The 26,742-nt window shown below is 38.9% G+C and overlaps 3 protein-coding genes across 3 annotated transcripts; all 3 read left to right on the plus strand.

The window, feature by feature from the left end:
* The first annotated feature begins 1,418 nt into the window (after nt 1-1,418).
* Nucleotides 1,419-19,806, plus strand: LOC122661391 (L-type lectin-domain containing receptor kinase IV.1-like). Its single transcript, XM_043856774.1, has 2 exons — nt 1,419-2,000; nt 18,272-19,806. The coding sequence occupies exons 1-2, from the start codon at nt 1,457-1,459 to the stop codon at nt 19,804-19,806; spliced, it is 2,079 nt and encodes a 692-aa protein (XP_043712709.1). The 5' UTR covers nt 1,419-1,456.
* Nucleotides 19,807-21,664: 1,858 nt separating this feature from the next.
* LOC122663375 (L-type lectin-domain containing receptor kinase IV.2-like) lies at nt 21,665-22,249 on the plus strand (the record flags this gene model as incomplete). Its single annotated transcript, XM_043859052.1, has 1 exon — nt 21,665-22,249. A coding segment is annotated over exon 1 (585 nt), but the record flags the coding sequence as incomplete, so codon positions are not given.
* On the plus strand, nt 22,235-23,694 carry LOC122661400 (L-type lectin-domain containing receptor kinase IV.2-like). The gene has a single exon (XM_043856782.1). It carries the CDS (start codon nt 22,250-22,252, stop codon nt 23,672-23,674), a length of 1,425 nt encoding a protein of 474 aa, XP_043712717.1. The 5' UTR covers nt 22,235-22,249; the 3' UTR covers nt 23,675-23,694.
* Nucleotides 23,695-26,742: the final 3,048 nt, after the last annotated feature.

The raw sequence follows: 26,742 nt of genomic DNA on the forward strand, positions 1-26,742 counted from the left end.
TAGGAGGGTATTTATGAACCTAAACAGGAAGTGAATTATTCCATTTCCTTGGCTGCCAGCCTTGTAGCAAGAACACATTAGCAAAATTTTTTCCGTCATTGAGACTGTGTGTTTGAAAATTTTAAAGACTACTGATTCACCCCCTCAGTAGAGAAGCCTGGTTCAACCGCCTAAGAACTTTGGCTATGAGTTTGAGTTCTTTAATGGGGGTTATCTTTTATCTGTTAGAATTTTAATCCTATTGGGTTTAATATTCTAATATTATGGACTAATATTTAATATCCTAAACTCCGGCTAATTATAGTATTGTTCTAATTAAGGAAGTCATTGGGTTATATTAGGAATCCTATGTGGACTGGCTTTAGTGTGGGTAGATGGATTCCTATTGGGACTGTGACGAGTTAGACCCTATAAGAATTACTATATAAAGAGAGCTAGGTCCCCCTTGTACCCATCACAACTAATAATTCTCAATCTCTATTGAGGAGTGCATTCTGGACAGAGAGGGAGATATTCAGTGTTCATCATCCCTGTGCATACGGTATTCTCATCAAGCCAGTTACTTTGGGAATAGAGGGGAAACACTTAGATCTTAATTTGGTCTTTATTTTCTGCTGCAACCATCGTCATTATAGATGCAAAACAAGGTTAGTGGTTCTATCCCTGTTTTCTATTATTTAGTTGATTGTGTTTTTGAATGTCCTATGAAAATCTTGGCTTTTGGGATTTTGTCCCTATTCGGATCAAATTGATCTAACATTATTTATTAGCGGTCTACTACTGTACAGTTCAATTAATTATGTCTATCTCGTTGCTTGATTTTTTATTATTTAGTTGAGGGTCCTTTGTAGTCTTTATGTTAAGTTAGGTTTGCAGTCATGTAAAAGCTCATTAATATTGATTATAAAAGATTCGAAATATTTATTTGACTAATACTAAGTCTTGACATGTAACTGACAGGTACTAATCAACATATAGTTAGAGTACTAGAACCCTATATTATTATATGTTTCTCATCTCGTGGATCAGATAATACAAATTTAGCATGAAAAGGATGGTTAAAAAATTGAATGATTATGGAATTATTTTATAGTGACACCTAATGCAATTATACCTAATCATTTCTTAATAGCATAATAATTCGTTTTAGTAGTTATACTTTAATTAAACTCCAATGCTTTCCCACAACTTTAATCCTTTCTTCCAGATTACATTTATTCAAAGAAACCAAGAAAGTCAGAATACAACATGGAGACTAAAACAACAAATCGTTGTCATCTTCAAATTAAATATTCCATTCGTTCCACTTGGGACCAAGTTTCTAGCAAATTAATTAATTTCATATGTTTATAAGACCGAGTCCTCCTTAGCTTACAAAAATCTGAGAGGATAGTGAGCAAAGTTATATACTAAAACATTAGGATCGAGAAATAAGGAAACATGAAAGTGGCAAACAATGTTCTTCAACAAGTATGCATTACTGTTTCTTCTGTTTTGCAGATTTGTAGCATCACAACAAGAAGAAGAAGTTGTTGATTTCACTTACAATGGATTTGGAGGAGTAAACATGAGCTTGGACGGCTTAGCACAGATTACAGAAAATGGTCTCTTAATGTTGGTAAGAACCACTTTCACACAGGTGGGTCATGCCTTCTACCCTCACCCAATTTGGTTCAAGAATAATAATAATAATTCTTCCAGTGATAATGTTCTCTCCTTCTCTACTACTTTTGTATTCGCCATGTTCTCTGAATTATCAACAGTTGGTGGTCCTGGAATTGTATTGGTGATCTCTCCCTCCCCAGACTTCCCAGGTGCTTTCCCAAGTGGTTATTTGGGACTCTTCAATACAACTAACATTGGCAATTCATCCAACCATCTAATTGGAATCGAGTTGGATTGCCTCCAAAACGAAGAGTTTAATGACATCAATGGTAACCACGTGGGTATTGATATTAACGACTTGAAATCTGTTGAATCAGTTCCGGCATCTTATTTTAGTGATCAACAGAATCGGAATATCGACTTGAACCTCTACGGTGGACAACCCATACAAGTCTGGGTGGAATATGATGGTACAGGGAAGCAACTTAGTGTCACTTTAGCTCCGATTAATATCCCTAAACCAACAATTCCACTTTTGTCCTTGAACATTGATCTCTCCCTGACCATGTTAAATCCTATGTATGTGGGCTTCTCGTCATCTACTTCTGCCTTAGACGTATCTCATTATGTGCTAGGGTGGAGCTTTAAGATGAACGGGCAAGCCAAACAACTCTCTCTCTCCCAACTTCCTAAGCTTCCCCGGAAAAGATCCGAAACAAAATCGAGAATTTTTGAAATTGGATTTCCTGTGATAGGTGGTAGTTTAGTGTTAATTTCGATTTTCATCATCCAATTTATTGTAGCAAGGAAGAAAAAGTTTGCAGAAGTTCTTGAAGACTGGGAACTTGAATATGGACCTCGCAGGTTCAAATATAAAGATCTCTACATCGCAACCAAAGGATTTAGTGAGAAGGAGGTTCTTGGTATAGGTGGGTTCGGTGAGGTGTACAAAGGTGTATTACCAACCTCAAAAGCAGAAGTTGCGGTGAAGAGAGTGTCACATGATTCAAGACAAGGAATGAAAGAATTCATTGCTGAGATCGTGAGTATCGGTAAATTGCAACATCGAAACATAGTAAAACTCTTGGGGTATTGCCGACGTAAAGGAGAGCTCCTTCTAGTCTACGATTTCATGCCCAACGGAAGTCTAGACAGGTTCCTCTTTGATCAATCACCCACCAGAAAGACGAAATTATTGAGTTGGAATCAAAGATTTCAAATAATCAAAAGCGTGGCATCAGCGTTACTATATCTTCATGAAGAATGGGAACAAGTGGTGGTTCACAGAGATGTCAAGTCCAGTAATGTAATGTTAGACGGGGAGCTAAATGGAAGATTGGGAGATTTTGGGCTTGCAAGATTATATGATCACGGAGGCGATTTTAAGACCACCCATGTAGTGGGAACGTTTGGTTATCTTGCACCAGAATTTGCTAGAACTGGGAAAGCAAATCCTAGTGTGGATGTTTTCGCTTTTGGGGTTTTTTTGCTCGAAGTCGCTTGTGGTAGGAGACCTATAGGACCACAACGATCAGAAGATTGTGTGGTGTTGATGGATTGGGTGATCTCATGTTGGAGTAGGGGAACGATTCTTGAAACTGTGGATCCCAAATTGGAAATGAATTATGAGGTTGAGGAAATGGAATTAGTGTTAAAACTTGGATTGCTTTGCTCTCATTTCATTCCAGCTGCAAGGCCGTGCATGCGACAAGTTGTGCGGTATTTGGTGGGAGAGGTTGCGCTACCAGAGTTGCCATCTCTGACTCCAGAAGGTTCCGGTGACGTATCTACTTGGTGCCCTTATCTTGGGAGTACAATGAGTCTATCATCATCGACTGCTGATTCTTTACTCTCTGGAGGACGACGTTGACTTCGTCTAATTGCAGAGCCTTTTCCTTTCTTTCTTGATAGAATGGACTCCGGAGCAAGGTCCTCATGCCAAAGAAGTCCCACGTCTCTCAGCTTTATTTCTTTAATGTCTGTATTGTTAGTGGTCTACTGTTGTGAAGTCAATTTTTTGTTTTCAATGTAAAGTCAGGTTGCAGTCATCTCTTTTTCTTTTTTTCTTTTTTTTTTTTTCTTTTGGTAATGGTTAATAATCAATAGTGATGACTTAAAAATCTTTTTTAAGGTTCTCTTTGCTATCATTTTTATTTTTAATTTTTTGTATAAAAATATTTATTTTTGTATTGTTTGATAAAACTATTCTATCAGGGAAAAAAAAAAAACACAAAAAGGTAAAACCATAATATAGTTAAGACCCATTTATCAATCATGACCAAAATTATTTTTGGCGGATTATGGGGAGACTTTAATCAACACAAGTTCTATCTCAATTTTTGGGAGGATATTCCCACTATCAAGGGGTAAACTCGATGGTATTTTCAGTGTGATCAGAATTGCTGATCAACTACTATTACAGTTCTCCATTTTAGCATGGCGGTACAATTATCTTAATATTTTTTTTTCATCTGACATCCACAGTGGTTTCTATTAGAAATAACCTTTTTTTTTTGAATTTTCACCTTCAGTTTTACATAATGGACAAATAACCTTAAAACCATTAATACTGTGGAGGAATGGAAAGGTAGTGGGGCGACTTCAGGTGTGGTTCGATAGGGGCGGGTGATGGCAGGAACAGGTTGTAGGAGGAGAAGAAGAAGAAGATGTGGGTTGGCGGTGATCGATGGTAGGGAAAGAAGAAGAAGAAGAAGACAGGCAGATTGCTGGTACAGGTTGGGCCTCATTGGAGGGAGAAATGATGATGCTTCAACAACAGCTGAGATCGCCGATCTCAATTCCAGGAGGCGCTGCTCCTCTCGGCGGCGAGCACAGACTTCTCCCGCTTCCGTTAACCCTAGGCAATGTTGGTCTCAACTTGCAGTTTGCCGGAGATGGGTTTGGGCTATGGTTATGTTCTATAAGGGTACAATTGTCCATGGCAAAAATAGAAGGGTAATATAGTCATTTTCAAATGTTTAACTATACCTAACGGTTTAAACTTAGGATCCGATTCCTCTATTTCCAAGGCAGGCAGTACTTTCGTGCGCCCAACTTTGCCCAGCATACAAGGCGGGCGAAAAGTACCGCCTTACCCCCGCTCAGGCAGGGGCAAGTCGGTACTTTTCGCCACCTTGTATATGGGGCAAAGTTGGGCGCACGGAAGTACAGCCCGCCTTGGAAATAGAGAAGTCTCTTCCTTAAACTTAACGGTAAGGATTTATTTGTAAGCCTCCCAATCATCCAAGAGGTACACGTAAAAGGTGAAATTATGGGGAGTGTTTTGTTATTGTTTCAAACACCAGGGATGCATATAATTTGCTCTTAATTTAATACATGAAAAAGGGTTTTGTTTGTATGGTTTGGTAAAACCATTCTATCTGGGAAAAAAAAAAAAAAAAAAAACAAAAAGGTAATACCATAATATAGTTAAGACCCATGATCAATTGATCATGATCAAAAATTATTTTTGATCGATTATGGGGAGACTTTAATGCAATTTGGATCCTCTAATGCCGAGTTGTCCGGTAGGACTGTGTTGTCTACACACGGTGAGGCGTGCAATGATCGCCTTACCCCTGTCCAAGCGCCTTGCCCCAAATGGGGGTAAGGCAGTCATTGTGCGCCTCACCATGTCTGGGCAGCACGGTCCTGCCGGACAGCTCGGCAGTAGAGGATCTGAATCCACTTTAATGAGCACAAGCTCATAAGTCCCAAAATTGAGTAAAATAGTAATTTGCTCTTATTATTAGAAAGACAAAACCCCACTCCCCACCCTGTCCAGCGACCACCACCTCTCCAATGCCTCGTGCACAAGCTGCCCCTATGCATTGCATGTCACGACCCATATCAGCACCAGTCTCCCTTGTGCACCAGCCGCTCCCGATCATGGATCCACACAAAAGAGTGGCATTGGCAAAGAATCAGTTACAGGTGATGGCATTCTACGATCCCGTCACCGGATAAGTAGTCGCCCATCCTGATTCACCGCTATGCAAAGCCTTCATTGCACATGATGGTTTATTAACTAAAATTAATACAATATTCAGTAGAATAGTTTTCAATTGAAATTGAAATCCCTGTTTGGAAAATATATGCAGTTATGCACCGTCCCACCCCGCAATGACATGACATAACACAGCATGGCCGGCTTGCCTAGGCGCATGTGCACGTGTAAACTGACCCTGAACCTCCAACAACAAAGTAATATGGAGTAGTAGCTCTCCTTCCATGGGTTCCTATACATATAATTCCCAACCCTGTATTTGAGCCGGCCACTCTCCTTTTTCTTCCATAAGAATGTGGGATTAAAACAAATCAACCATATTGACTTAGCACAAGCAATTGCATAATGGTTGTGGGTGATAAAATAAAAGAAAAGACAAAAACAAGCTAAGATAGTTTTTTAAATATTTCATTTTGGAAAAAAAGAATACTATTTGATCGTGTAACCTTACATTCAGACACAAGGATAGTGAAATGACCACTTACCCCCATATTGGATGCTTGGTTCACAATCCCATTGGCCCGTGCTGGCCCAGGGACCACACGACCAAAGTGAGCTAGGTGAGCTATCTTCTCTGTCGTCTTATCCACCCAATTGTCTTTGATTCAAAAAGAAGGATTGCCAAATTTAGCATGAACGAATGATTCCAGTATATGCTTTTTTTTTTTTTTTTTTTCTTTTCTAAATTATACATTTTGATTAGCATGAAACGTTAGAATATGTATTCACATAATCATACTATTATTTTATGACGGCTGGTGTCCTGAGGCTGGGAGTGCGACAAGCCCATCGTTGACTCACCGAGCCATGTCATGCGTAAGAGTCTACAACTGTAAAGTCCAATTGGATAAATCATAAAATCAATTTATTCTCCTAGTTTGTTTTATTTTTTTGTTTTTTGTTCAGTTGAGGTCGTTTTTTAGTCTTTGTTGTCAAGTTAGGTATGCAGTCATATAAAAGCATGTTAATATTGATTATGCATTTGATTATAACCCAAGTGTGGCTTAGTTTACATTGAATGAGTATATTATATTGGGCTTCAACTAAAATGATCCAAACTAGCAAGCCAAGGCCTTTCTTGATCGGGTTGACCAAGCCAATCATGCCTAAGCAATACAGCTGTGAGCTTCATTTCTTAGAAAACATTATTTTGTTGTATTTATTAGTAATGTAATGTACGTATTGTTAAGATAATTTGATTATTAAGTATATTTTATCTTTACTTTATATTATTAACTTGAGGATCATTTTATTTCAAGAACAAAGTTTTCCTCTACCCATAGAAAATGTTCACCCACCATCTTAGGGTTCAAAAACCTCTCTTACGGTTTTTGTATGTTCCAAAATACCCTCCCAATACCCATTCCTGCCCTCATGCCCCTCGGTGAATGAGATCCCATTCACCGTGGGTCTTAGAGAGATATTCGGTCCTTATCTCATGCCCCACTTGAATGAGATCCCATTCACATTTGGCAAGCTACTCCTTACTTCATTGCTCAAGTTGTCTCGTGGGAAGCGCTTGACCGCCCTTATTAAAGATTTACATAATTATCTCTTTTGGAGTTTTGGGATTTTTTCATTCCATGTATGTGATTAGTTTTACTGGGTTAGGCCTTTTGTTGATGTCATTGCCGAAGGTGAAAGGTCGAACTTCGGAGAAAGTTTTTTGGCAGTATTCCAGTCTTTTATGTAACATCACATTATTTAAATTAATACTAACTTTGTTGACTTTTTACAGAAAAAAAAAGTGTTGATAAGTGATAATTTGAAATCTTTCTTCTATGATTACTAGGTTCTGCATGCAATCACAACATATAAATTACTTATTTACTTCGATATATTTTTTTATTTTAGAGAAATTGTGTTGAATCCTAATACTTGGAAACATTGAACATTCGAGGTATTAATCAATTGTTAAAAGATTAGAACCAACCAAGTATTAGATGAGTCGTATATATGTTAAAGAAATTTTTTTTTTGTATGCGAGTTGGTCCTCCTAAACCATATAATAAGTTGGTCCCAAACTTTTTTTATATTACCCCACATAGGGGTTGTAAATAAGATTTTTGCAACGTATAAATGTACCAACTAATGAGTTATTTTTATTTTTTGGGTAGAGCTAATGAGTAATTCGAGTAATTACACGATAAATAATAGCGATTATGTATAAATTAGATGTTAGGTTTTGGGTTTAAGCATAAGGTTGCTTAAAGCAATACACCCTGCATATCAAGTTTGGAATAATCAGGTTGCTGCCTCCCGCTATTATTTATAGGAAAAACTAGAATTTTAGTAGACTTATATTAAAACATATAAAAGGGTATAGAATATACCCAACATTAGACATACTTCTAATCATTAAGGTTGGAACTAACGAGTAAGTACAAATTAAACCTTTAGTTTAAGTTGCACTAAGTTTCCAAAAGATGAATTAAATAAGGATATTGAATTATTGATAGAGAGAACGCTCATTCTTCTTTCCCAAATATCTATAAATTAAGAGGACAAATGAATGACAAATTCTCAGGAGAATTCGAATGAAATAGTGATAGAAAAATGTTCTTTGAGTTGGTGGTGTGGTTTCTTCTCCTTGGGAGAACTATTGCTTCACAAAAAGAAGAAGATGTTGGTTTCACCTACAATGGATTCCGAGGAGTTAACATGAGCTTGGATGGCTTAGCCCAGATTACAGACAATGGACTCCTGATGGTAGTAAACACTACTAATCAACAGGTGGGTCATGCTTTCTATCCTCATCCACTCAACTTCAGGAATTCATCCACCGGTAATGCTTTATCCTTCTCCACTACTTTTGTGTTTGCCATTTGGAAGTTACTCAAATATGGTGGCCCTGGAATGGCGTTCGTGATTTCACCCTCAAAACAATTCTCAGGTGCATTGCCAGGAAATTATTTCGGCCTCTTCAATACCACCAACATAGGCAAACAATCCAACCATATCATCGCAATCGAGTTGGATTCTTTCCAAAACAAGGAGTTCAACGACATCAATGGAAACCACATTGGTGTCGATGTGAACGACTTGAAATCTATTGAATCCGCACCGGCCTCTTATTTTAGTGATAAAGAGAATGGATTTGTGAACCTGACCCTCATCGATGGTCAACCCTTGCAACTCTGGGTGGATTATTGTGGTGATGAAAAGCAACTTAATGTGACTTTAGCTCCTCTTAACATCCCTAAACCAACCACTCCACTTCTATCCTTGAAAATTGATCTTTCTCAGAACATCAAGGAACCCATGTTTGTGGGTTTCTCCACAGGTACATATGTCATGCCAGTATCCCATTATGTTTTGGGATGGAGTTTTAAAATGAATGGGGTAACAAGAGAACTCACTCTCTCCCAACTTCCTAAGCTTCCTCATCAAATAACACATAAAAAAGTTTCTCGGCTTTTTATTGTTACAATTTCTGTGATTGGTGCTGCTTTAGTGTTACTCTCGATCTTCTTCATCATCCAATTTATAGTGAACAGGAAGAAAAAGTTTGCCGAAGTGCTTGAAGATTGGGAACTCGATTATAGACCTCACAGGTTCAAATATAAAGATCTCTACATCGCCACCAAAGGGTTCAGGGACAAGGAGCTTCTTGGAAATGGTGGTTTTGGTAGGGTCTATAGAGGTGTATTACCAATATCCAAGACACAAGTTGCAGTGAAACGAGTCTCCCACAATTCTAAACAAGGGGAGAGAGAATTCATTGCTGAGATTGTCAGCAATGGTAAATTGAGGCATCGGAACATAGTAACATTGTTGGGTTATTGCCGACGTAAGAGACAACTCCTTCTAGTCTATGAGTTCATGCCCAACGGGAGTCTAGACAAATTCCTCTTTGATCAAACAACAACAACAAAAACGAGGTTGAGTTGGTGTCAAAGATTTCAAATCATCAAAAGTGTGGCGGCCGCATTATCCTATTTGCACCAAGAATGGGAACAAGTTGTTGTTCATAGAGACATAAAGTCCAGTAATGTGTTATTAGATAGAGAGTTAAATGGAAGAATAGGAGATTTTGGGCTTGCAAGATTATATGAACATGGAACTGACCCTCAAACCACCCATGTAGTAGGGACACTGGGTTATCTTGCACCAGAATTATGTAGAACTGGGAAAGCAAACCCTAGTGTGGATGTGTATGCCTTTGGGGTTCTTTTGCTGGAAGTTGCTTGTGGTAGGAGGCCCATAGAGGCAGAAGAAGCATCTGAAGAGCGTATGGTGCTGGTGGATTGGGTGATCTCCTGTTGGAGTAGGGGCACCATTCTTGATACTGTGGACCCAAAATTGGGGACGAATTATGAAGTGGAGGAAATTGAACTAGTCTTAAAACTTGGATTGCTTTGCTCTCACTACATTCCAGCTGAAAGACCTCCTATGCGACAAGTTATGAGCTATTTGGAGGGAGAGGTTCCTCTAACAGAGCTGACCTTGCTTGGTCTACGAACAGCCCTTGATGACACAACTTTTGTTCCTTCAAATGGTTTTGGTGGTGATGTCTCTATTTGGCGTCCTTATCCAAGTAGCGTAGCGACTTGGTGGTGGTGATTATCTTAATTAATTAGTTTTTATTTATTTATTTGCAAGTGATCCACTGTGATTTTATATAATGAAAGTTTGTTACAGTCATTGTTATGTTTTTTTGAATGAGAAGCCCACCCCCTAGTTTATTTTATTTGATTGTTATCTCGAGGTTCAATTTACTCTTTAGATCAATAATGTTTTGGCCGGGTCATATGTATTGACCGAATAAGATTACAATTTCTTAATTACACGGCCGCTTTGATGACAAGAAGTTGCACCTTACATTAATGTAAGACATTCAAAGGGTCTTTTATCATCCAAACGAGACTCATATATTTTTGTTTAAGAGATCCTTTGAATGGGTCCAGAAGTGGAAAGCTCGAACCTTTCACACTATATATATATATAGAAGATTCCACAAACTTAAATGGTCAGATTTGGATACTTTCGAATCCTCAAAACAAGGAAAGTCAGTGGGAAAGGATTAATGAGGTGTATTCAAATCTGATGTCAGGGAATCGTATCCTCTAATAGTTACCCGCTACTGCTGGATCTCTCCTTCTCTACTACTTTTGTGTTTGCCATGTTCTCTGAATTTACAACAGTAGGAGGTCCTGGAATCGTGTTGGTGATCTCACCCTTCCCAAACTTCCCAGGAGCTAGCTAGCTATTCCAAGCAATTTTCTTGGGCTCTTTAACATGACTAACATCGGCAAATCATCCAATCAAGTAATTGGAGTTGAGCTGGATACCCTACGTACAAAACGAAGAGTTTAATGATATCAATGGTAACCATGTCGGTATTGATCGATATTAACTAACGACTTGATATCTGTTGAATCTGCTCCAGCATCTTATTTTAGCGATCATCATCAGTATGTGAACCTGAACCTCTTCTGTGGACAACCCATACAAGTCTGGGTGGAATATGATGGTACACAGAAGCAACTTAATGTGACTTTAGCTCCGATTACCATCCCTAAACCAAAAATTCCACTATTGTCCTTGAACATTGATCTTTCTCTGATCATGGTAGATCCCATGTTCCTGGGCTTCTCATCGTCTACTTCTTCCATACACTCGTCTCATTATGCATGTGTTGGGATGGAGCTTTAAGATGAACGGCCAACCAAAACAACTCTCTCTCTCCCAACTTCCTAAGCTTCCTCCAACTGGAGCTGGACGACCAGATAGAAACAAAATCTAGAATTTTTAAAATCGTACGTATTTCCTGAGATTGGTGCCAGTTTAGTGTTAATGTCGATCTTCATCATCCAATATATTGTACGAAGGAATAAGATAAAGTTCGCAGAAGTTGTTGAAGATTGGGAACTTGAATATGGACCTTACAGGTTCAAATATTAAGATCTCTACATCGCAACCAATGGATTTAATGAGAAGGAGGTTCTTGGTATAGGTGGGTTTGGTAAGGTCTACAAAGGTATTTTACCCAGCACAAAACAAGAAGTTGCAGTGAAGAGAGTCTCGCATGATTCAAATTAAAACAAGGGGTGAAGGAATTCATCGCAGAGATCGTCAGCATCGGTAAACTACAGCATCGAAACGTAGTGACACTCTTGGGGTACTGCCGACGACAAGGAGAGCTTCTTCTGGTCTATGATTTCATGCCCAACGGGAGTCTAGATAAGTTCCTCTTTCATCATCAATCCACAACCAAGCCAACATTGAGTTGGAATAAAAGATTTCAAATAATCAAAGACATAGATAGGGTCGGCGTTACTATATCTTCACGAAGAATGGGAACTACAAATTGTGGTTCACAGAGATGTGAAGTCCAGTAATGTCATTTAATTAGACAAGGAGCTAAACGGAAGACTGGGAGATTTTGGGCTTGCAAGATTATATGATCATGGAAGTCATCCTAAAACCACCCATGTAGTGGGGACGTTTGGTTATCTTGCACCAGAAATTTTTTGGACTGGCAAAGCAAAACCTAGTGTGGATGTGTTTGCGTTTGGGGTTTTTTTGCTTGAAGTTGCTTGTGGTAGGAGGCCTATAGAGCCACAAGACTCGGGAGAGTGTATTGTATTGGTGGAATGGGTGATGTCAAGTTGGAATACTGGTGTGATTCTTGAAACTGCGGATCCCAAATTGGAAATGAATTATGAAGTGGTGGAAATGGATTTGGTGTTAAAACTTGGATTGATTTGCTCTCAATCCATTCCAGCTGCAAGGCCAAGTATGAGACAAGTTGTTCGCTATTTGGAAGGAGAGATTCCACTACCAGAGCTGCAATCTCTGACTTCAGAAGGTCCTTATAATCTTGGGAGTAGAAGGAATCCGCCATCATCGATTGCAGATTCTCTACTCTCTGGAGGACGTTGACTCTCTCTGATTATAGTTTTGATTTTAGCCCAAGTATTGTTCCCGGCCTAATTTACCATCGCGTGAGTATATTGGATGAATCAAGTTTAAACTTATATGATGCCAACTAGCTAGCAAGCCAAGACCTTTCTGTGTTGCATGGACTGAGCCAAGTCATGCCGAAGGTGAGAGGGGCTGACTACGTTCCTTGTGTTGGCCGGAATTGAAGCCGTTCCCCCTTTCGATTGGATGGTCATCGTCGCCAACAATAGTGAAGCTACTCGTAATGTGTGTCAGGGAATCGATGCAACGATCATCAAGAACTTCATTGGGCCACGTGCATACTGTGACTGTTCCTATCTCCAAGGGTCGTGTCTGGAAAGCAACATAAAAAATGATGTCTTCTTTTTTATTTATTGCTAATGTATTCTTTTTTTATGGTACATTTGTGCATCCGCTTCGTTATGCAAGCTGTGTCTACAACGAGTTTCCTTGGGATGTGGTTGTTACCCATTCCCTCCCCCGATTGGTCCCGCCTATGACATGTATGTCAGGATCATATGTCTCTCCTTGGTTTCTGAACCTTGTCAGTTTTGAAACCTTGTGTATCACATGTCAACTATCAGCGTTATGTTTCTTGTTTTCTTTCTTTTAGCGTTGGGCACACATGAATGAATACCCCTGCTTTCTACCAAATAAAAAGTTCTTTTATTTGTTATTGCTCTACTCAATTTCTACACCTGGTTGAGCCAAGTTCACGTACGAGAACGGCTCAGAGCCATTCAGATGGAATCCACCCTGTGGGACTCACATGGGTTGGATTCCATCTGAACGGCTTTGAATCGTTCTCGTACGTTCACGTACGTGAATGTGAGCCCAACTCCGCCTAGTTTATGTATTGTTGACTTGTGAGTCATTTTTTGGAGTTTGATTCCTCTACATGTACCAACAGGTGAACATACATGCGACCTATCCTATTTTTGCCATTTACAAGGGGAGGAGGGGTTTTTATGAAAACAAAATTAAAATATGGTTGACTTTGAGATGTATATGTTCACCTATTGCTACGTGATGTAACCGACTAGAGTACTAATGAGATTGGACCGTGTCTGTCTACAAGTACCGTCCAAGGCCCGCCACACCACTCACATGGAATCCGGTATGGGACCACTGGATTCCTTTTACTTTAGTTTAAACAATTTAATGAGGGGTATCTTTGGGAATTAAAAATCATTTTCCAAAACAGTCGTATTAATCCGTCTTCTTCCTCACGAGTTCGAGAAACAACCTTGGCAATCCGACACCAGAAGGACTGGCTTTCTCCTCTCAAGTCTTCCTGATGCACTGTTTTTTAAGCTTTAAGTTTGGTGAGATCGGAGGCTGGAGGAGGGGGAATGTTGCAGCCGTAAGGGGTGAGGTAGCGGGGAAGGGGATTTTTGCAGAGGGAGGCGGACGGGCAAGGCCGGCGGAGAGAGAGGGAGAGAGAGAGAGAGCAAAATGTTGTCCAGAATAGTAGAAGAGCCATAACAATGTTGATCCTGATAAAGCCAAGTTCAGGTGAGAGCTATTAACGGAGGACTGCTGCACATGATTGCACAAGAAAGCCAGAGACCAAACGGTGAAAAAACCAAAAAAACCAGAGAGTTGTCTCTGTTTTAGAAAGAAAGGTGTGGTTTCATGCTTTGATGAGTCATGAGGCGTCGGAAAAGAAAGAGACCAACTGATAACCACCACTTGGGTCTTGGGTCGGTCATTGACATTTGAAAGGTATAAAAAAATGTCGGAGTTGGAGTTAAACTGTATTGAGCGAATAAGAGATTCCCCAATATAGAAGCTCTTTATTCAGTTTCCTTCTCCTAATAAATTCCATACTTTATGCAACTTGTATCTCAAGACTCATTAAACCAACAGATTTACTTGGATTGGATTGAGCGGATCATCATAGCAATCGAATCGCATTAAATCCACAACTTACTCAAACCAAGATCCGTGGCACGATGGATACGACATACAAGGCCCTCAAATTCTACCTGTACTGTTTATGAAAATTCCTCCTGCACCAGCTCTCCCCAGGTTTCCTAAAGAGCACCCATACACATTCAGATTTACCCAGCCATCCAACGGCTTGCACCATTGATGAGACCGAAGAATAATAGGAATGTTCAATCACCATGCACACATCAAATCAACAATCCTGCGAATCGATCCTTTGAATTGAGGAACAAAAGGGGTGTGGCAGGGGGGGTTGCAGAGAGGGGTGTGGGGCGAGAGATACGCATAGGGGGTGGTTCATGATAGAGGGGAAGGCAAGAGGTGTAAAATAGAGGGGAAAAGATAAGACGGGAATAAAAAGAAATAATTAAGAAATTAAAAAATTTAAGAAATAAAATAAATTGGAGCCTTACGGACGAAGCCTGATGCCCTGGAAAAATATCATCGCAATTTGTCTACCCATCAATTTCCTCAATTCCCTCTAATAGAGGGAGGTGGACCCCACTCAGATAGTGTGTTCGGGTAGGGGGTAGAGTGGTCATTTCTGCCCCCTATTAGATGGAATGAGAAAATTGAGGAGCAGGCAAATTGAGGTGATAAAGATCTCGTAATTTGGAAATAACCAATCCTCTTTTCTCCATAAAGAAATTGTAGGAACCCAATTCTATCAAGTTTATCTTGCCTTGCTTTCATTTGTTAAATATATAATGTAGAGTTATAAGTAATAAACTAATAACCAACCAAACGATCTGTTAATTATGTTAAATGTAACTGTGATGCTAGTTTATCCTCAGTTACAAACAAATCTGGAGTTGGATATATTTGTAGAGATCACTGTGGTACGCCTTTATTTGTCTTCTCAAGTCCAATATTCTTTTCAGATGTATTGGTTGGTGAGGTTATTGCAGTTCGGATGGCGATGTTGGAGTTGATCTCAAATTATTATACTCATGTCATGATTGAGACAGATAATCTGAATCTGATTACGTATGTTACAAGTGGTGGTGGAACTTCTCCCTTACACATTGGGCGATTGTTGAAGATATCATACATTTATCTTCTTTCTTTGTATCTTGTAGCTTTACTTGTATTCCACGGGAGATTAACAGTGTGGCTGACTCCTTGACTAGGAGGGCACTGTCGTTAACATGCACGATTGATTGGCCCATTTTCACTTCATGATTGCGTGAGATGTGTTCATTCTCCCCGCCAAGAGCTTGCATGTTTTATCCTAATAAATTCATACTTATTTACAAAAAAAAAGAAAAAAAATTCACTTCCTATAATAACGCCACCCACTCCTACATCCACTCTATCTCAATAAAACTAACCACAAACACACAAACAAATAAACACAGGATAGTACAACTACTCCTCATAATTACTCTGTATCCACCTACCACTGGACAAGAGTGTAGGGGAAGGGAATATGAGTAATTTAGGAATTTACAATTAGCAAGGAAGAAAAGTAAAAGTTTGTTTTTCTAAGGTTATCAAAAAAAAAAACTTTTATGTATAGAAGTTTGAGTAAATATCGTAAATTTACGGGAGTGAGAATTTTTCCCTTTAAATTTCAGCATGAATGGTTGATTCCATCATTTCTTTTTTTTAATTATCCATTTGGATGGAAATTACAATATAAAATCAGAAATTCTTGAAGAGTTACATAAGATTGTAAAAAGAAAATTACATGGCCAAACTGTTATTTTATATTTGTTTCCATGTCTTGGTAGTTTAGTGATGCAGTCATCAATTATAAGGATGTCAACGGATATTCGAAAATCTATATTCGATCCGCGTTCTATCTGTTCAGTAGAATTCGAATCCATCTGAAAACTAATCGAATAGGAATATGATAATCCTCCAATTCGATCGATTATTATCCAATTCGTTTAACAATCCGACGGTAATAAAATGTCTGAAATATATCTTTGTGTCCGTCTATCCGATTAAGTTACCTTATTGAATTTTGTTTTCTTATTTTATAATTTTATAAGTTTAGATAATGTGGTTCTTTTTCTAGATTTGCTATTGGTTTATATATATATATTGTTTTATGCATTGTGATACATGGAATCACATATCTATTAAAATAAAGGAAAGTAGTTTTCTGTCCGGGGGTGTGGCCTATGCCATCACTCCCATGTGTCTATCTCTCTCCTCCTCAAAATAAGGGGTAGATGTGTCTTTTCATATGGGGAAGAGAGAGATAGACTCATGGGAGTGCTGGCATAGGCCACACTCCTGGATAGAGAACTTTCTCCCTAAAATAAATTCAAGATAAAATCAAAAGTAAGAAGTGTAAGAAAATCAAAGACTAAGAAGAGTAGAAGAAACCGTAGTTGTTGAACTCTCAAGTCTCAACCCTAACCCTCATCAACAAAATGGTAGAGATGTCAATGAATAGTAGGAAATTCGTATTCGTGTTCATATCCATTTAGGAGAATCCGTATTCAAAAAATCACTATCCGGAAACTATTTGATTAATCCGTCCGAAAACTAATATGATATTACCCGAATCCATTTGAATATAATCAAATACTAATATGATAATGCCACTATTCAACCAAATTCGATCCGTTTACATCCTTAATCAATTATTGCAGATTCCCTACAAGAGGAAGTATATTCTATTGGGTTTTTTTGTTTTAAGAATTGTGGCTTTTATTACAATTATGGCATTGTTTAAATAGAACAAGTTGTTCTTAGACTGGACTTCCACTTAGACTTTCTTGATCGTGTTGCCAATCCCTAGTCTAGATGACCCAGTCAATGACACGTGAATTCGGGTCAATTTTCACTCCTTGGTTTTGGATACCGTTTATCTATACCTTGCGTTCATCATGTTCTCTATCTGTTTTATGTATTTTGTTTTCTTTTGCTTGACATTGGGCACGCATGAATGAATAGTCATCTTTCTACCGAAAAAAAGAAAAACTTTAAATCTTTAATAATTATGTTTTATTTTATTTATTGGTGGTCCAACGTGAATTTAAATTATTGAAGTCTATTTCTACCCTTAGTTTATATTATTAACTTGCGGGTAAAGGTTTGGAGTCATCTAAAAGCTTATTATAATTGATACTTTGGGCATGTGGCATGACGACCTGCCTTCTTAGACCATTTTGACACAAAGACCAAATTAAATTAGGATGTTAAAGAGTGTTAGACCGAAAGAATACCGATTCCTTTTTGGATCACCAAAATATATAAAGGAGGACAATTAAATGAATGAATGAATGAATGAGTCTTAATTCGATCTTATAAAGTGATAGACAATGTTCCTCTGGTTCGTGGTTTCGTTTATTCTCCTTGGGAGATCTGAAGGTTCACAACAAGAAGAAGATGTTGGTTTCACCTACAATGGATTTAGAGGAGTTAATATGAGCTTGGACGGGTTAGCACAGATTACAGACAATGGCCTTCTCATGTTGGTAAACAACACTAATCAACAGGTGAGTCATGCTTTCTATCCACATCCACTTCACTTCAGGAATTCATCCACGGGTAACTCTTTATCCTTCTCCACTACTTTTGTTTTTGCAATTGGGAAAACCAAAATGGGTGGCCCTGGACTGGCATTCGCGATTGGACCTTCGAGAGAATTCCCAGGTGCTTTGCCAGGCAATTATCTCGGCCTTCTCAACATGACCAACAACGGCAAACCATCCAACCATGTCATCGCAATCGAACTGGATTGTCTCCAAAACAAGGAGTTCGACGATATTGATGGAAACCACGTTGGTATCAATATAAATGATTTAAAATCTATTGAATCTGCGCCGGCATCTTATTTTAGTGGTGGTGATCAAGAGAATCGTCGGTATGTGAACCTAAGCCTCGTCGATGGACAGACCTTGCAACTCTGGGTGGAATATAATGGTGATGAGAAGCAACTTAATGTGACTTTAGCTCCTATTAATGTCCCTAAACCAACCATCCCACTCTTGTCCTCCAAAATCGATCTTTCTCAGATCATCATAGATCCCATGTTTGTTGGGTTTTCCTCAGCTTCATACGTCTTGCCAGTATCCTATTATGTGTTGGGATGGAGTTTTAAATTGAATGGTGGGGAAGCAACAGAACTCAATCTCTCCCAACTTCCTAAGCTTCCTCAAAATACAAAGAAAAAGAGCCCTAGACTTTTTATTGTTGCATTTTCTGTAATTGGTGCTACTTTATTGTTAATCTCAATCTTCGTCGTCTTCCAATTTATAGTGAAAAGGAAGAAAAAATTTGCGGAAGTGCTTGAAGATTGGGAACTCGATTATAGACCTCACAGGTTTAAATATAAAGATCTCTACATCGCCACCAAAGGGTTCAAGGACGAGGAGCTTCTTGGGACCGGCGGGTTTGGTAGTGTCTATAGAGGTGTATTACCCAAATCCAAAACAGAAGTTGCAGTGAAGCGAGTCTCCCACAATTCTAGATTAAGGGAGAGAGAATTCATTACTGAGATCATCAGCGTCGGTAAATTGAGGCATCGGAACATAGTTCCACTCTTGGGCTATTGCCGACGTAAGGGAGAGCTCCTTCTAGTCTATGATTTCATGCCCAACGGGAGTCTAGATAATTTCCTCTTTGATCAAACAACAACAACAACAACAACAACAAAGACAAGGCTGAGTTGGTGTCAAAGATTTCAAATCATCAAAAATGTGGCGGCCGCATTATCATATTTACACCAAGAATGGGAACAAGTTGTGGTTCATAGAGACGTAAAATCCAGCAATGTGTTATTAGACAAGGAACTAAACGGAAGATTAGGAGATTTTGGGGTTGCAAGATTATATGAACATGGAGCTGACCCTCAAACTACCCGTGTGGTGGGGACACTTGGTTATCTTGCACCAGAACTTGGTAGAACTGGGAAAGCAAACCCAAGTGTGGATGTGTTTGCATTTGGGGCTTTTTTGCTGGAAGTTGCTTGTGGTAGGAGGCCCATAGAGGCAGAAGAAGCATCTGAAGAGCGTATGGTGCTGGTGGATTGGGTGATCTCCTGTAGGAGTAGGGGCACCATTCTTGATACTGTGGACCCAAAATTGGGGAGGAATTATATAGTGGAGGAAATGGAGTTAGTGTTAAAACTTGGATTGCTTTGCTCTCACTCTATTCCAACTGAAAGGCCACATATGAGACAAGTCATGCGCTATTTGATGGGAGAAGTTCCAGTACCGGAGCCGAAGTTTCTTGGTCTACGAACTGGCATTGAGCATGACACAATTTTTGTGCCTTCAACAGGTTTTTGTGATGTTTCGATTCCCTATCCTAATCTTAGGAGCTGCACAATGACTCGGTCGTCGTCAGTTGCAGAATCTGTACTCTCTCAAGGTCGATGAATCCAATGAATTTTAGTTTTTTTGTAGCAATTAATCCAAGTGAGGATTTTCTTTCTTTCATAGCTAGGTTCTCTTAGTTTTTATTGACAAATTAAGGGGTCCATTGTTAAGTTACATTGTTAAGTTTGTGGCAGTTATTGTTATGCTTTTGTAGTAGTCCCACCCCCAATCAAAATTCCTGCAGTAGGGGTGCAAGTTTGGCCAGGTGAAACCTAACCCACCCAAGGTCGTCCTGAACCCGACAGGGCCTGGATTGGTTTTTTTTTTCAGAGCATAGGCTAGGCTATGGTTGAAATTTCGAGGCCAAGGTTAGGTTCAGGTTGGGCCTTGGGCTGAGCCTGGCTCGGATTGACTCTGTATGTATAAATATATATATATAATATATAATTGAACATAATAATATCATGTGTATGGTCAAAACAGGGTTACCTGACCTTCCCTAGTCTCGAAACGAAAAAACTATGGATTACCACGGTCAATTAGGACCAACCCAACCTAGCTTGGCTCCATCTAGGCCAGACTGAGCCTGAGTTGCAATATCCCATCCTGACCTAGGGTTGGGAGAGGCTTGGGTTGAGCAAAGGAGACCTAGGACTGGGCTGTAGTTTCAAAATCTGCTCCTTGTTGTGGGAGAGAGATAGACATAGAAGGTGCTTGCATACACTACGCAGCCGGCCAGGGAACTCAACTCGATTTTTATTAGTGAGGGAAAGAATAATCATTGGAGCAAAATCTAAAAGAATAGTCTTGATTAGGTAGGGCGGTCGGGCAGTGGATAGGGCGGTCATTGTGCCTCTGCCTTTATGAGGAAACACAAAGGCAAGATGGTCAAGCGGCAGTAGAGGATCCAAATTGGGTTGAAGATTCGAAAATGCCAGCTTTTTTTTTCTTCTTCTGAAACAACCACTTCTCATCCGAAACAGTGTAGCACTCCCTTTATAAAATTCCTAAATATCTCCGATTGGATGGAGTTCATGGTTCGAGGTATCGAAATCGGATTGCTGGTATTAGGTGATACATAACAGTTTTGCTAATTGCCAATCATAGTACCATTCCGACACCGGATCGGCGACATGATATAGGCAAGGGGTAAAACATTTTAAATCCTTTTTTTAAAGAGAATTTAGGAGCAAATTTGTCTAATACGCTCGATCCATGTTGATACAGTATCGGTATCATATCGATTTTACAAGTGATCATAATCTGATCCCATACCATGCACTAAAATCATGTTGAGGTTAACCTTTTGGGATTGGTGTGTGGTTTGTGTGATAAAATGAAATGGTAAACAATATCCTTTTGAATTTTTTTTTTACCCTATGAATGTATCCAGGAGTAGAATGCTCCGACCCCCATGTTACGCGCCCTTAGTTCTGGTTTTGATGTTCTTTCTCGCTGTTTCTATGCTTAGAGGATCTGGATCCGATTTCCTGCTCCCTCCCCACTTGGATTTAATAAAACTTTTTTTCATCAGAAAAAAAAAAATAAAAATCGCAAGTCATTACATTCGGAAGGTGGGTCAACAGAGCTAATTATATATATGGGAATTTTATATATCATAAAACGAGCTAGGGTGTGAATACTTATTTAAGGCATGAATCTGAATGGTTACAGGACCCAGTGACCCAGCAAGTTTCTAATAAACCAAATTAATATTCAATTCATCCGACCTGGTCCCAAATTTCTTCATGAAAGGCTGAGTCGTCCCTCATAATACAGGAGAGGGATCTCTCTCTTACGAATTAGGATGATTTGGCCTATATCTATTCCGTGGTTGATGAAATCTTGTAATTCTACAATTACGAGCTTTCATTCTAATGAATAGACTTTTGATTACCAAAACAAAATAAGGAAAAAGATGAAATGGCAAATTATGTTCTCCAAGTACCTTCTGTTGTTTCTTCTCCTTATTAGCAGATTTGTAGCATCACAACAAGAAGATGTTGCTTTCGCGTACAATGGGTTTCAAGGAGTTAACATGAGTTTGGATGGCTTAGCTCACATTACAGACAATGGTCTCCTAACATTAGCAAACGCCACTTTACAACAGATGAGTCATGCCTTCTACCCCCATCCGATTCACTTCAGGAATTCCTCCACCGGTACTGCTCTCTCCTTCTCTACTACTTTTGTGTTTGCCATGATCTCTGAGATAACAACAACAGGTGGCCCTGGTATCATGTTCGTGATTTCACCCTCCCCAGAGTTCCCAGGAGCTTTGCCCAGCAATTATTTTGGCCTCTTCAACAAGACCAACATCGGCGCATCATCGAACCATATCATCGGAGTCGAGTTGGATAGCATCCAAAACCAGGAGTTTAATGATATCGATAGTAACCACATAGGTATTGATATTAACACCTTGAAATCTATTGAAGCTGCTACGGCATCTTATTTTAGCGATCATCAGTATGTGAACCTGAGCCTCATCAGTGGAGACCCAATGCAACTCTGTGTGGAATATGATGCTTCAAATAAGCAACTTAATGTGACTTTAGCCCCAATTACCATCCCCAAACCAAAAATTCCACTCTTGTCCATAAACATTGATATTCTACAGACAATAGTGGATCCTATGTTCGTGGGTTTCTCATCGTCTACTGATGCCATTATTGTTTCTCATTATGTGTTAGGGTGGAGTTTCAGGGTGAACGGACAAGCGGAAGAACTCTCTCTTTCCCAACTTCCTAAGCTTCCTCCAACAGGATCTAAAACAGAAGCTGGAATTTTTAAAATCGTATTTCCTGTGATTGGTGCTAGTTTATTACTGTTATTTTCTATCTTCCTCATCCTATACATTGTACGAAGGAATAAGATAAAGTTCTCCGAAGTTGTTGAAGACTGGGAACTTGAATATGGACCTTACAGGTTCAAATATAAAGATCTCTACATCGCAACCAAAGGATTTCATGACAAGGAGCTGCTTGGTATAGGGGGGTTTGGTAAGGTCTACAAAGGTATTTTATCCACCACAAAACAAGAAGTTGCAGTGAAGAGAGTCTCGCATGATTCAAAACAAGGGGTGAAGGAATTCATTGCGGAGATCGTCAGCATCGGTAAATTACAGCATCGAAACATAGTGACACTCTTGGGGTATTGCAGACGAAAAGGAGAGCTTCTTCTAGTCTATGATTTCATGCCCAACGGAAGTCTAGACAAGTTCCTCTTTCATCATCAATCCACAAAGAAGGCAACATTGAGTTGGAATAAGAGATTTCAAATAATCAAAGACATAGCCTCGGCGTTACTATATCTTCACGAAGAATGGGACCAAATTGTGGTTCACAGAGATGTGAAGTCCAGTAATGTCATTTTAGACAAGGAGTTAAACGGAAGACTGGGAGATTTTGGGCTTGCAAGATTATATGATCATGGAAGTCACCCCAAAACCACACATGTAGTGGGGACGTTTGGTTATCTTGCACCAGAAAATTTCTGGAGTGGCAAAGCAAAACCTAGTGTGGATGTGTTCGCGTTTGGGGTTTTTTTGCTTGAAGTCGCTTGCGGTAGGAGGCCTATAGAGCCACAAGCATCGGAAGAGTGTATTGTATTGATGGAATGGGTGATTTTATGTTTGAATAAGGGGACGATTCTTGAAACTGTGGATCCCAAATTGGGAATGAATTATGAAATGGAGGAGATGGAATTGGTTTTAAAACTTGGATTGATTTGCTCTCAATCCATTCCAACTGCAAGGCCAAGTATGAGACAAATTGTTCGCTATTTGGAAGGAGAGATTCCACTACCAGAGCTGCCATCTCTGACTTCAGAAGGTAATATTGACGTCTCTATTTGGTGTCCTTATCTTGGGAGTAGAATGAGTCCGCCATTATCGATTGCTGATTCTCTACTCTCTGGAGAACGTTGACTCTATCTGATTATAGTTTTAATTTTTTTCTGGGTTTCATGGACTGAGCCAAGTCATGCATAAGAAGCCTGGCTGTTAGCTTGATTTCTTTAATAAGTTGTCTTTTATTTATCTCTTTTTTGGTAAAAAGTTAGTCTTTTAATTATTATCAGTGATCTACTATTCTAAACTTCAATAAGTAACTTTCTATGCCTGGTTTATTTATTGTTGAGTTGTGGGTAGTTTTTTTGTCTTTGCTGTTAAGTTAGGTTTCCTGTCATATGAAAACCAGTTAATATATATCGATTATTGATGACTTGAAATCTTTCTTTTAATAATGATTTTGACATATGTATTTATGTAACCCAACAGGTATTAATCAATGGTTAGATGACTAGGACCCCTTTTTTTTTTTTTTCCATTTTCGGTAGTGAATGAAAAATTATATTAACGAAAAGGAAACAAAATACAACACATTAGTGACGAAAGCTAGAGAAGGAAAAATCCAAACAAAGAAACAAAACAATCTTCCAAAGGATGATACATCAGAATCAAGGGGGGAAGAAACAACTTCCAACCATAAATTAAGTTTCTCAATATTGCTTGGAGTGAAGATAGTACGAGGCAAATCTTTAGCGGTAACTCCGTCTAGAATTATAGAGGCAATGGCCATCAAAAACATCATCCTTTCCATAGCGCTCCGAAGATGCCTTGGGGTATTACAAAAGGAAGGTTGAAGAAGAAGGCATGATAATCTTTTTCAGATTAGAAATTTTTTTTCTCAAACAATACACATGACTGAATGATATAAATCTTATTTTCAGAGGAAGTAATTACTTTCCACATCATCATGGTTTGTCATTTTAAAAAAGAAGGAGACTATTAGACATTGATGGACCTAGAAGATTCCATCTATCGTTGTCTGATCGTGTAATGCCTACATCAGCATGGGGGGACAATGAGAGCACATGCAGGGACATCAACATAGATGCGATATTTTATTTCATGGAGGGCAAGGCTGTACTGTTGCATGCTACTATGTCTAGGTATTCTTTTCCCCTAAGAATATTTTCCCTTTGGCTCCGTTTGGTTGCAAGGGGAAATAAAGGGAAGGAAAGTGAAATTTTTTAACTAAAACATGAATCTTTTGTAAACATTACCTCATGTGATTATATCACTAAGTCCAAATCATTCCATATTTGGTTATTAAATATCACTTTACTTTGCATCTATTTCCCTTTGGTTTAAAAAGTAAAATAAAAATTACATGTAAAATGTATTATTATAAAATATGGTATAAAATTTAAGTAGTTTATACAATCACATGAGGTAATCATTACAAAAATTTCTTTTTAAGGTTTGAAAATTTTACTTCCCTTCTCTTTAATTTCCCTTGCAACCAAACGTAGCCTTTTATGTTTTTAAAATTTATGATCATTTTTTCGGATAGGCTTGGGAATGCTAGTATGGGACTGGGCTCAGTGTGATCCGGATGACCTTGACGATTTGTTGGTCATCACTAAACACCATTTAATAAATTGGGTTTCTTCAATCGTAAACAAAGTAAGCCCAAGGACAAATCTTTCCTGTTTTTCAAAAACTGTTTCGGGAAAATGGTGAAACAAATCACACTGTTTCAGGGTGCACATTGTAGTTAAATATGGGAGGATGAAAATCTTACGTACCCTCCCGTGGTGTATTTGTGTATATATATATATATTCCTCAGTGACTGATTGGACATCATATCGAGCTCATTTTAATATGAAACAACATTCTGTTCGACGATTTCAGGGTTGTGTGATCAGCTTGAGGCAGCAAATCATGAACATCCATAGGGTTATTTTGCCACAATTTGCATATCAACTAAGCTGTGGAAGCACTAAGTCACTCATCTCCTCTGGTATCCTATCGAGCTACTTGGTTTTTTTGAGGAATGAACTACTTGTTTGTAATTGGAACCGGTGGATGGGAATGATTATATATTGAATTAATTCTTAAGCAACTCTGATGATGATGCTAGTCATGAAGCTTTCATAGCAAACCTGACTACTGCACTATCTAGAAAACTCAAGGTAATCCTCTTCAACTCTCAATTATGATTTAAGAGATGTGAAGGCTTTAATGTGACAAGTTGGGGTCATGCCTGGCCCGAAAATCAAATAATACATTTCTAGTCCCCTGGGCCTGCAGCTGCAATCAGGGGCAGTAGGATGGTAATTTCATATGCTCTTATGTTTAGATGCAATAACCACGTGACTAGGTAGGGTTCTTTTTCCCTGTCAGACATTCACATGGTTTTATCAAGATAGAAATTGAATTCAGTGTCAAATTGAATGACCCTCTTGACCTCCAAAGCAACGGATTTATCGGGCTGCTCATGAGGTGGAGGTATCAAGAAAGGTAGCGGCATCAAGAAAATAATAAATTGGTGAACAGTAAAAAAAACCAAACGGACAAAGAACGTTAACCGATTGGCACGCTTCACATCTAGATACAAATCAATGCCTTTGTGCACACAAAACTATTCAACCGCTACTGAAATTGAAAATCATATCCAACCCATTGCTTTTGTGCGCATTTCTACCATGCTGATGCTAGGGTTAGTGGACTACATGACCGAACCAACTAATTTTAGGGAAATTTTCATGTACCTCCCCTGAGGTATCACTTAATCACAAAAACATCCGTCAATTTTGGGAAATTTCGCATACCTTTTACTTTTCTAAAAAGTTAACACATGCATCCAATCCGTTAGTGTAGGACTAACAACGTTAAAATTAATGGGTAAAATGACAAAAATACCCTTACAAGTTGGGTTTGAAAAAAGGAAAAAATCCTAACTCATCTTCCCCAAATCATTTCCTATGCAATACCTACAACTTATCTTCCGCAACTGATCTTCCCTAAATCGTGACTGAGAACATGGAAACCAAAGCACCTACACTTGGTGCTTACAGCTTATAGGTGTAACCGTTCAGGGCACACACAAAATGGATTTCAACAAGAATTTCTTGAACTGACGGACTAACACTTACAAGGAAAATCCAGCAACCCTCAAATAACGTTTCCAGAAATTTCTCAGGTATGA

Source organism: Telopea speciosissima, chromosome 5 (assembly GCF_018873765.1).
Source record: "Telopea speciosissima isolate NSW1024214 ecotype Mountain lineage chromosome 5, Tspe_v1, whole genome shotgun sequence".
NCBI classification, from domain to species: domain Eukaryota; kingdom Viridiplantae; phylum Streptophyta; class Magnoliopsida; order Proteales; family Proteaceae; genus Telopea; species Telopea speciosissima.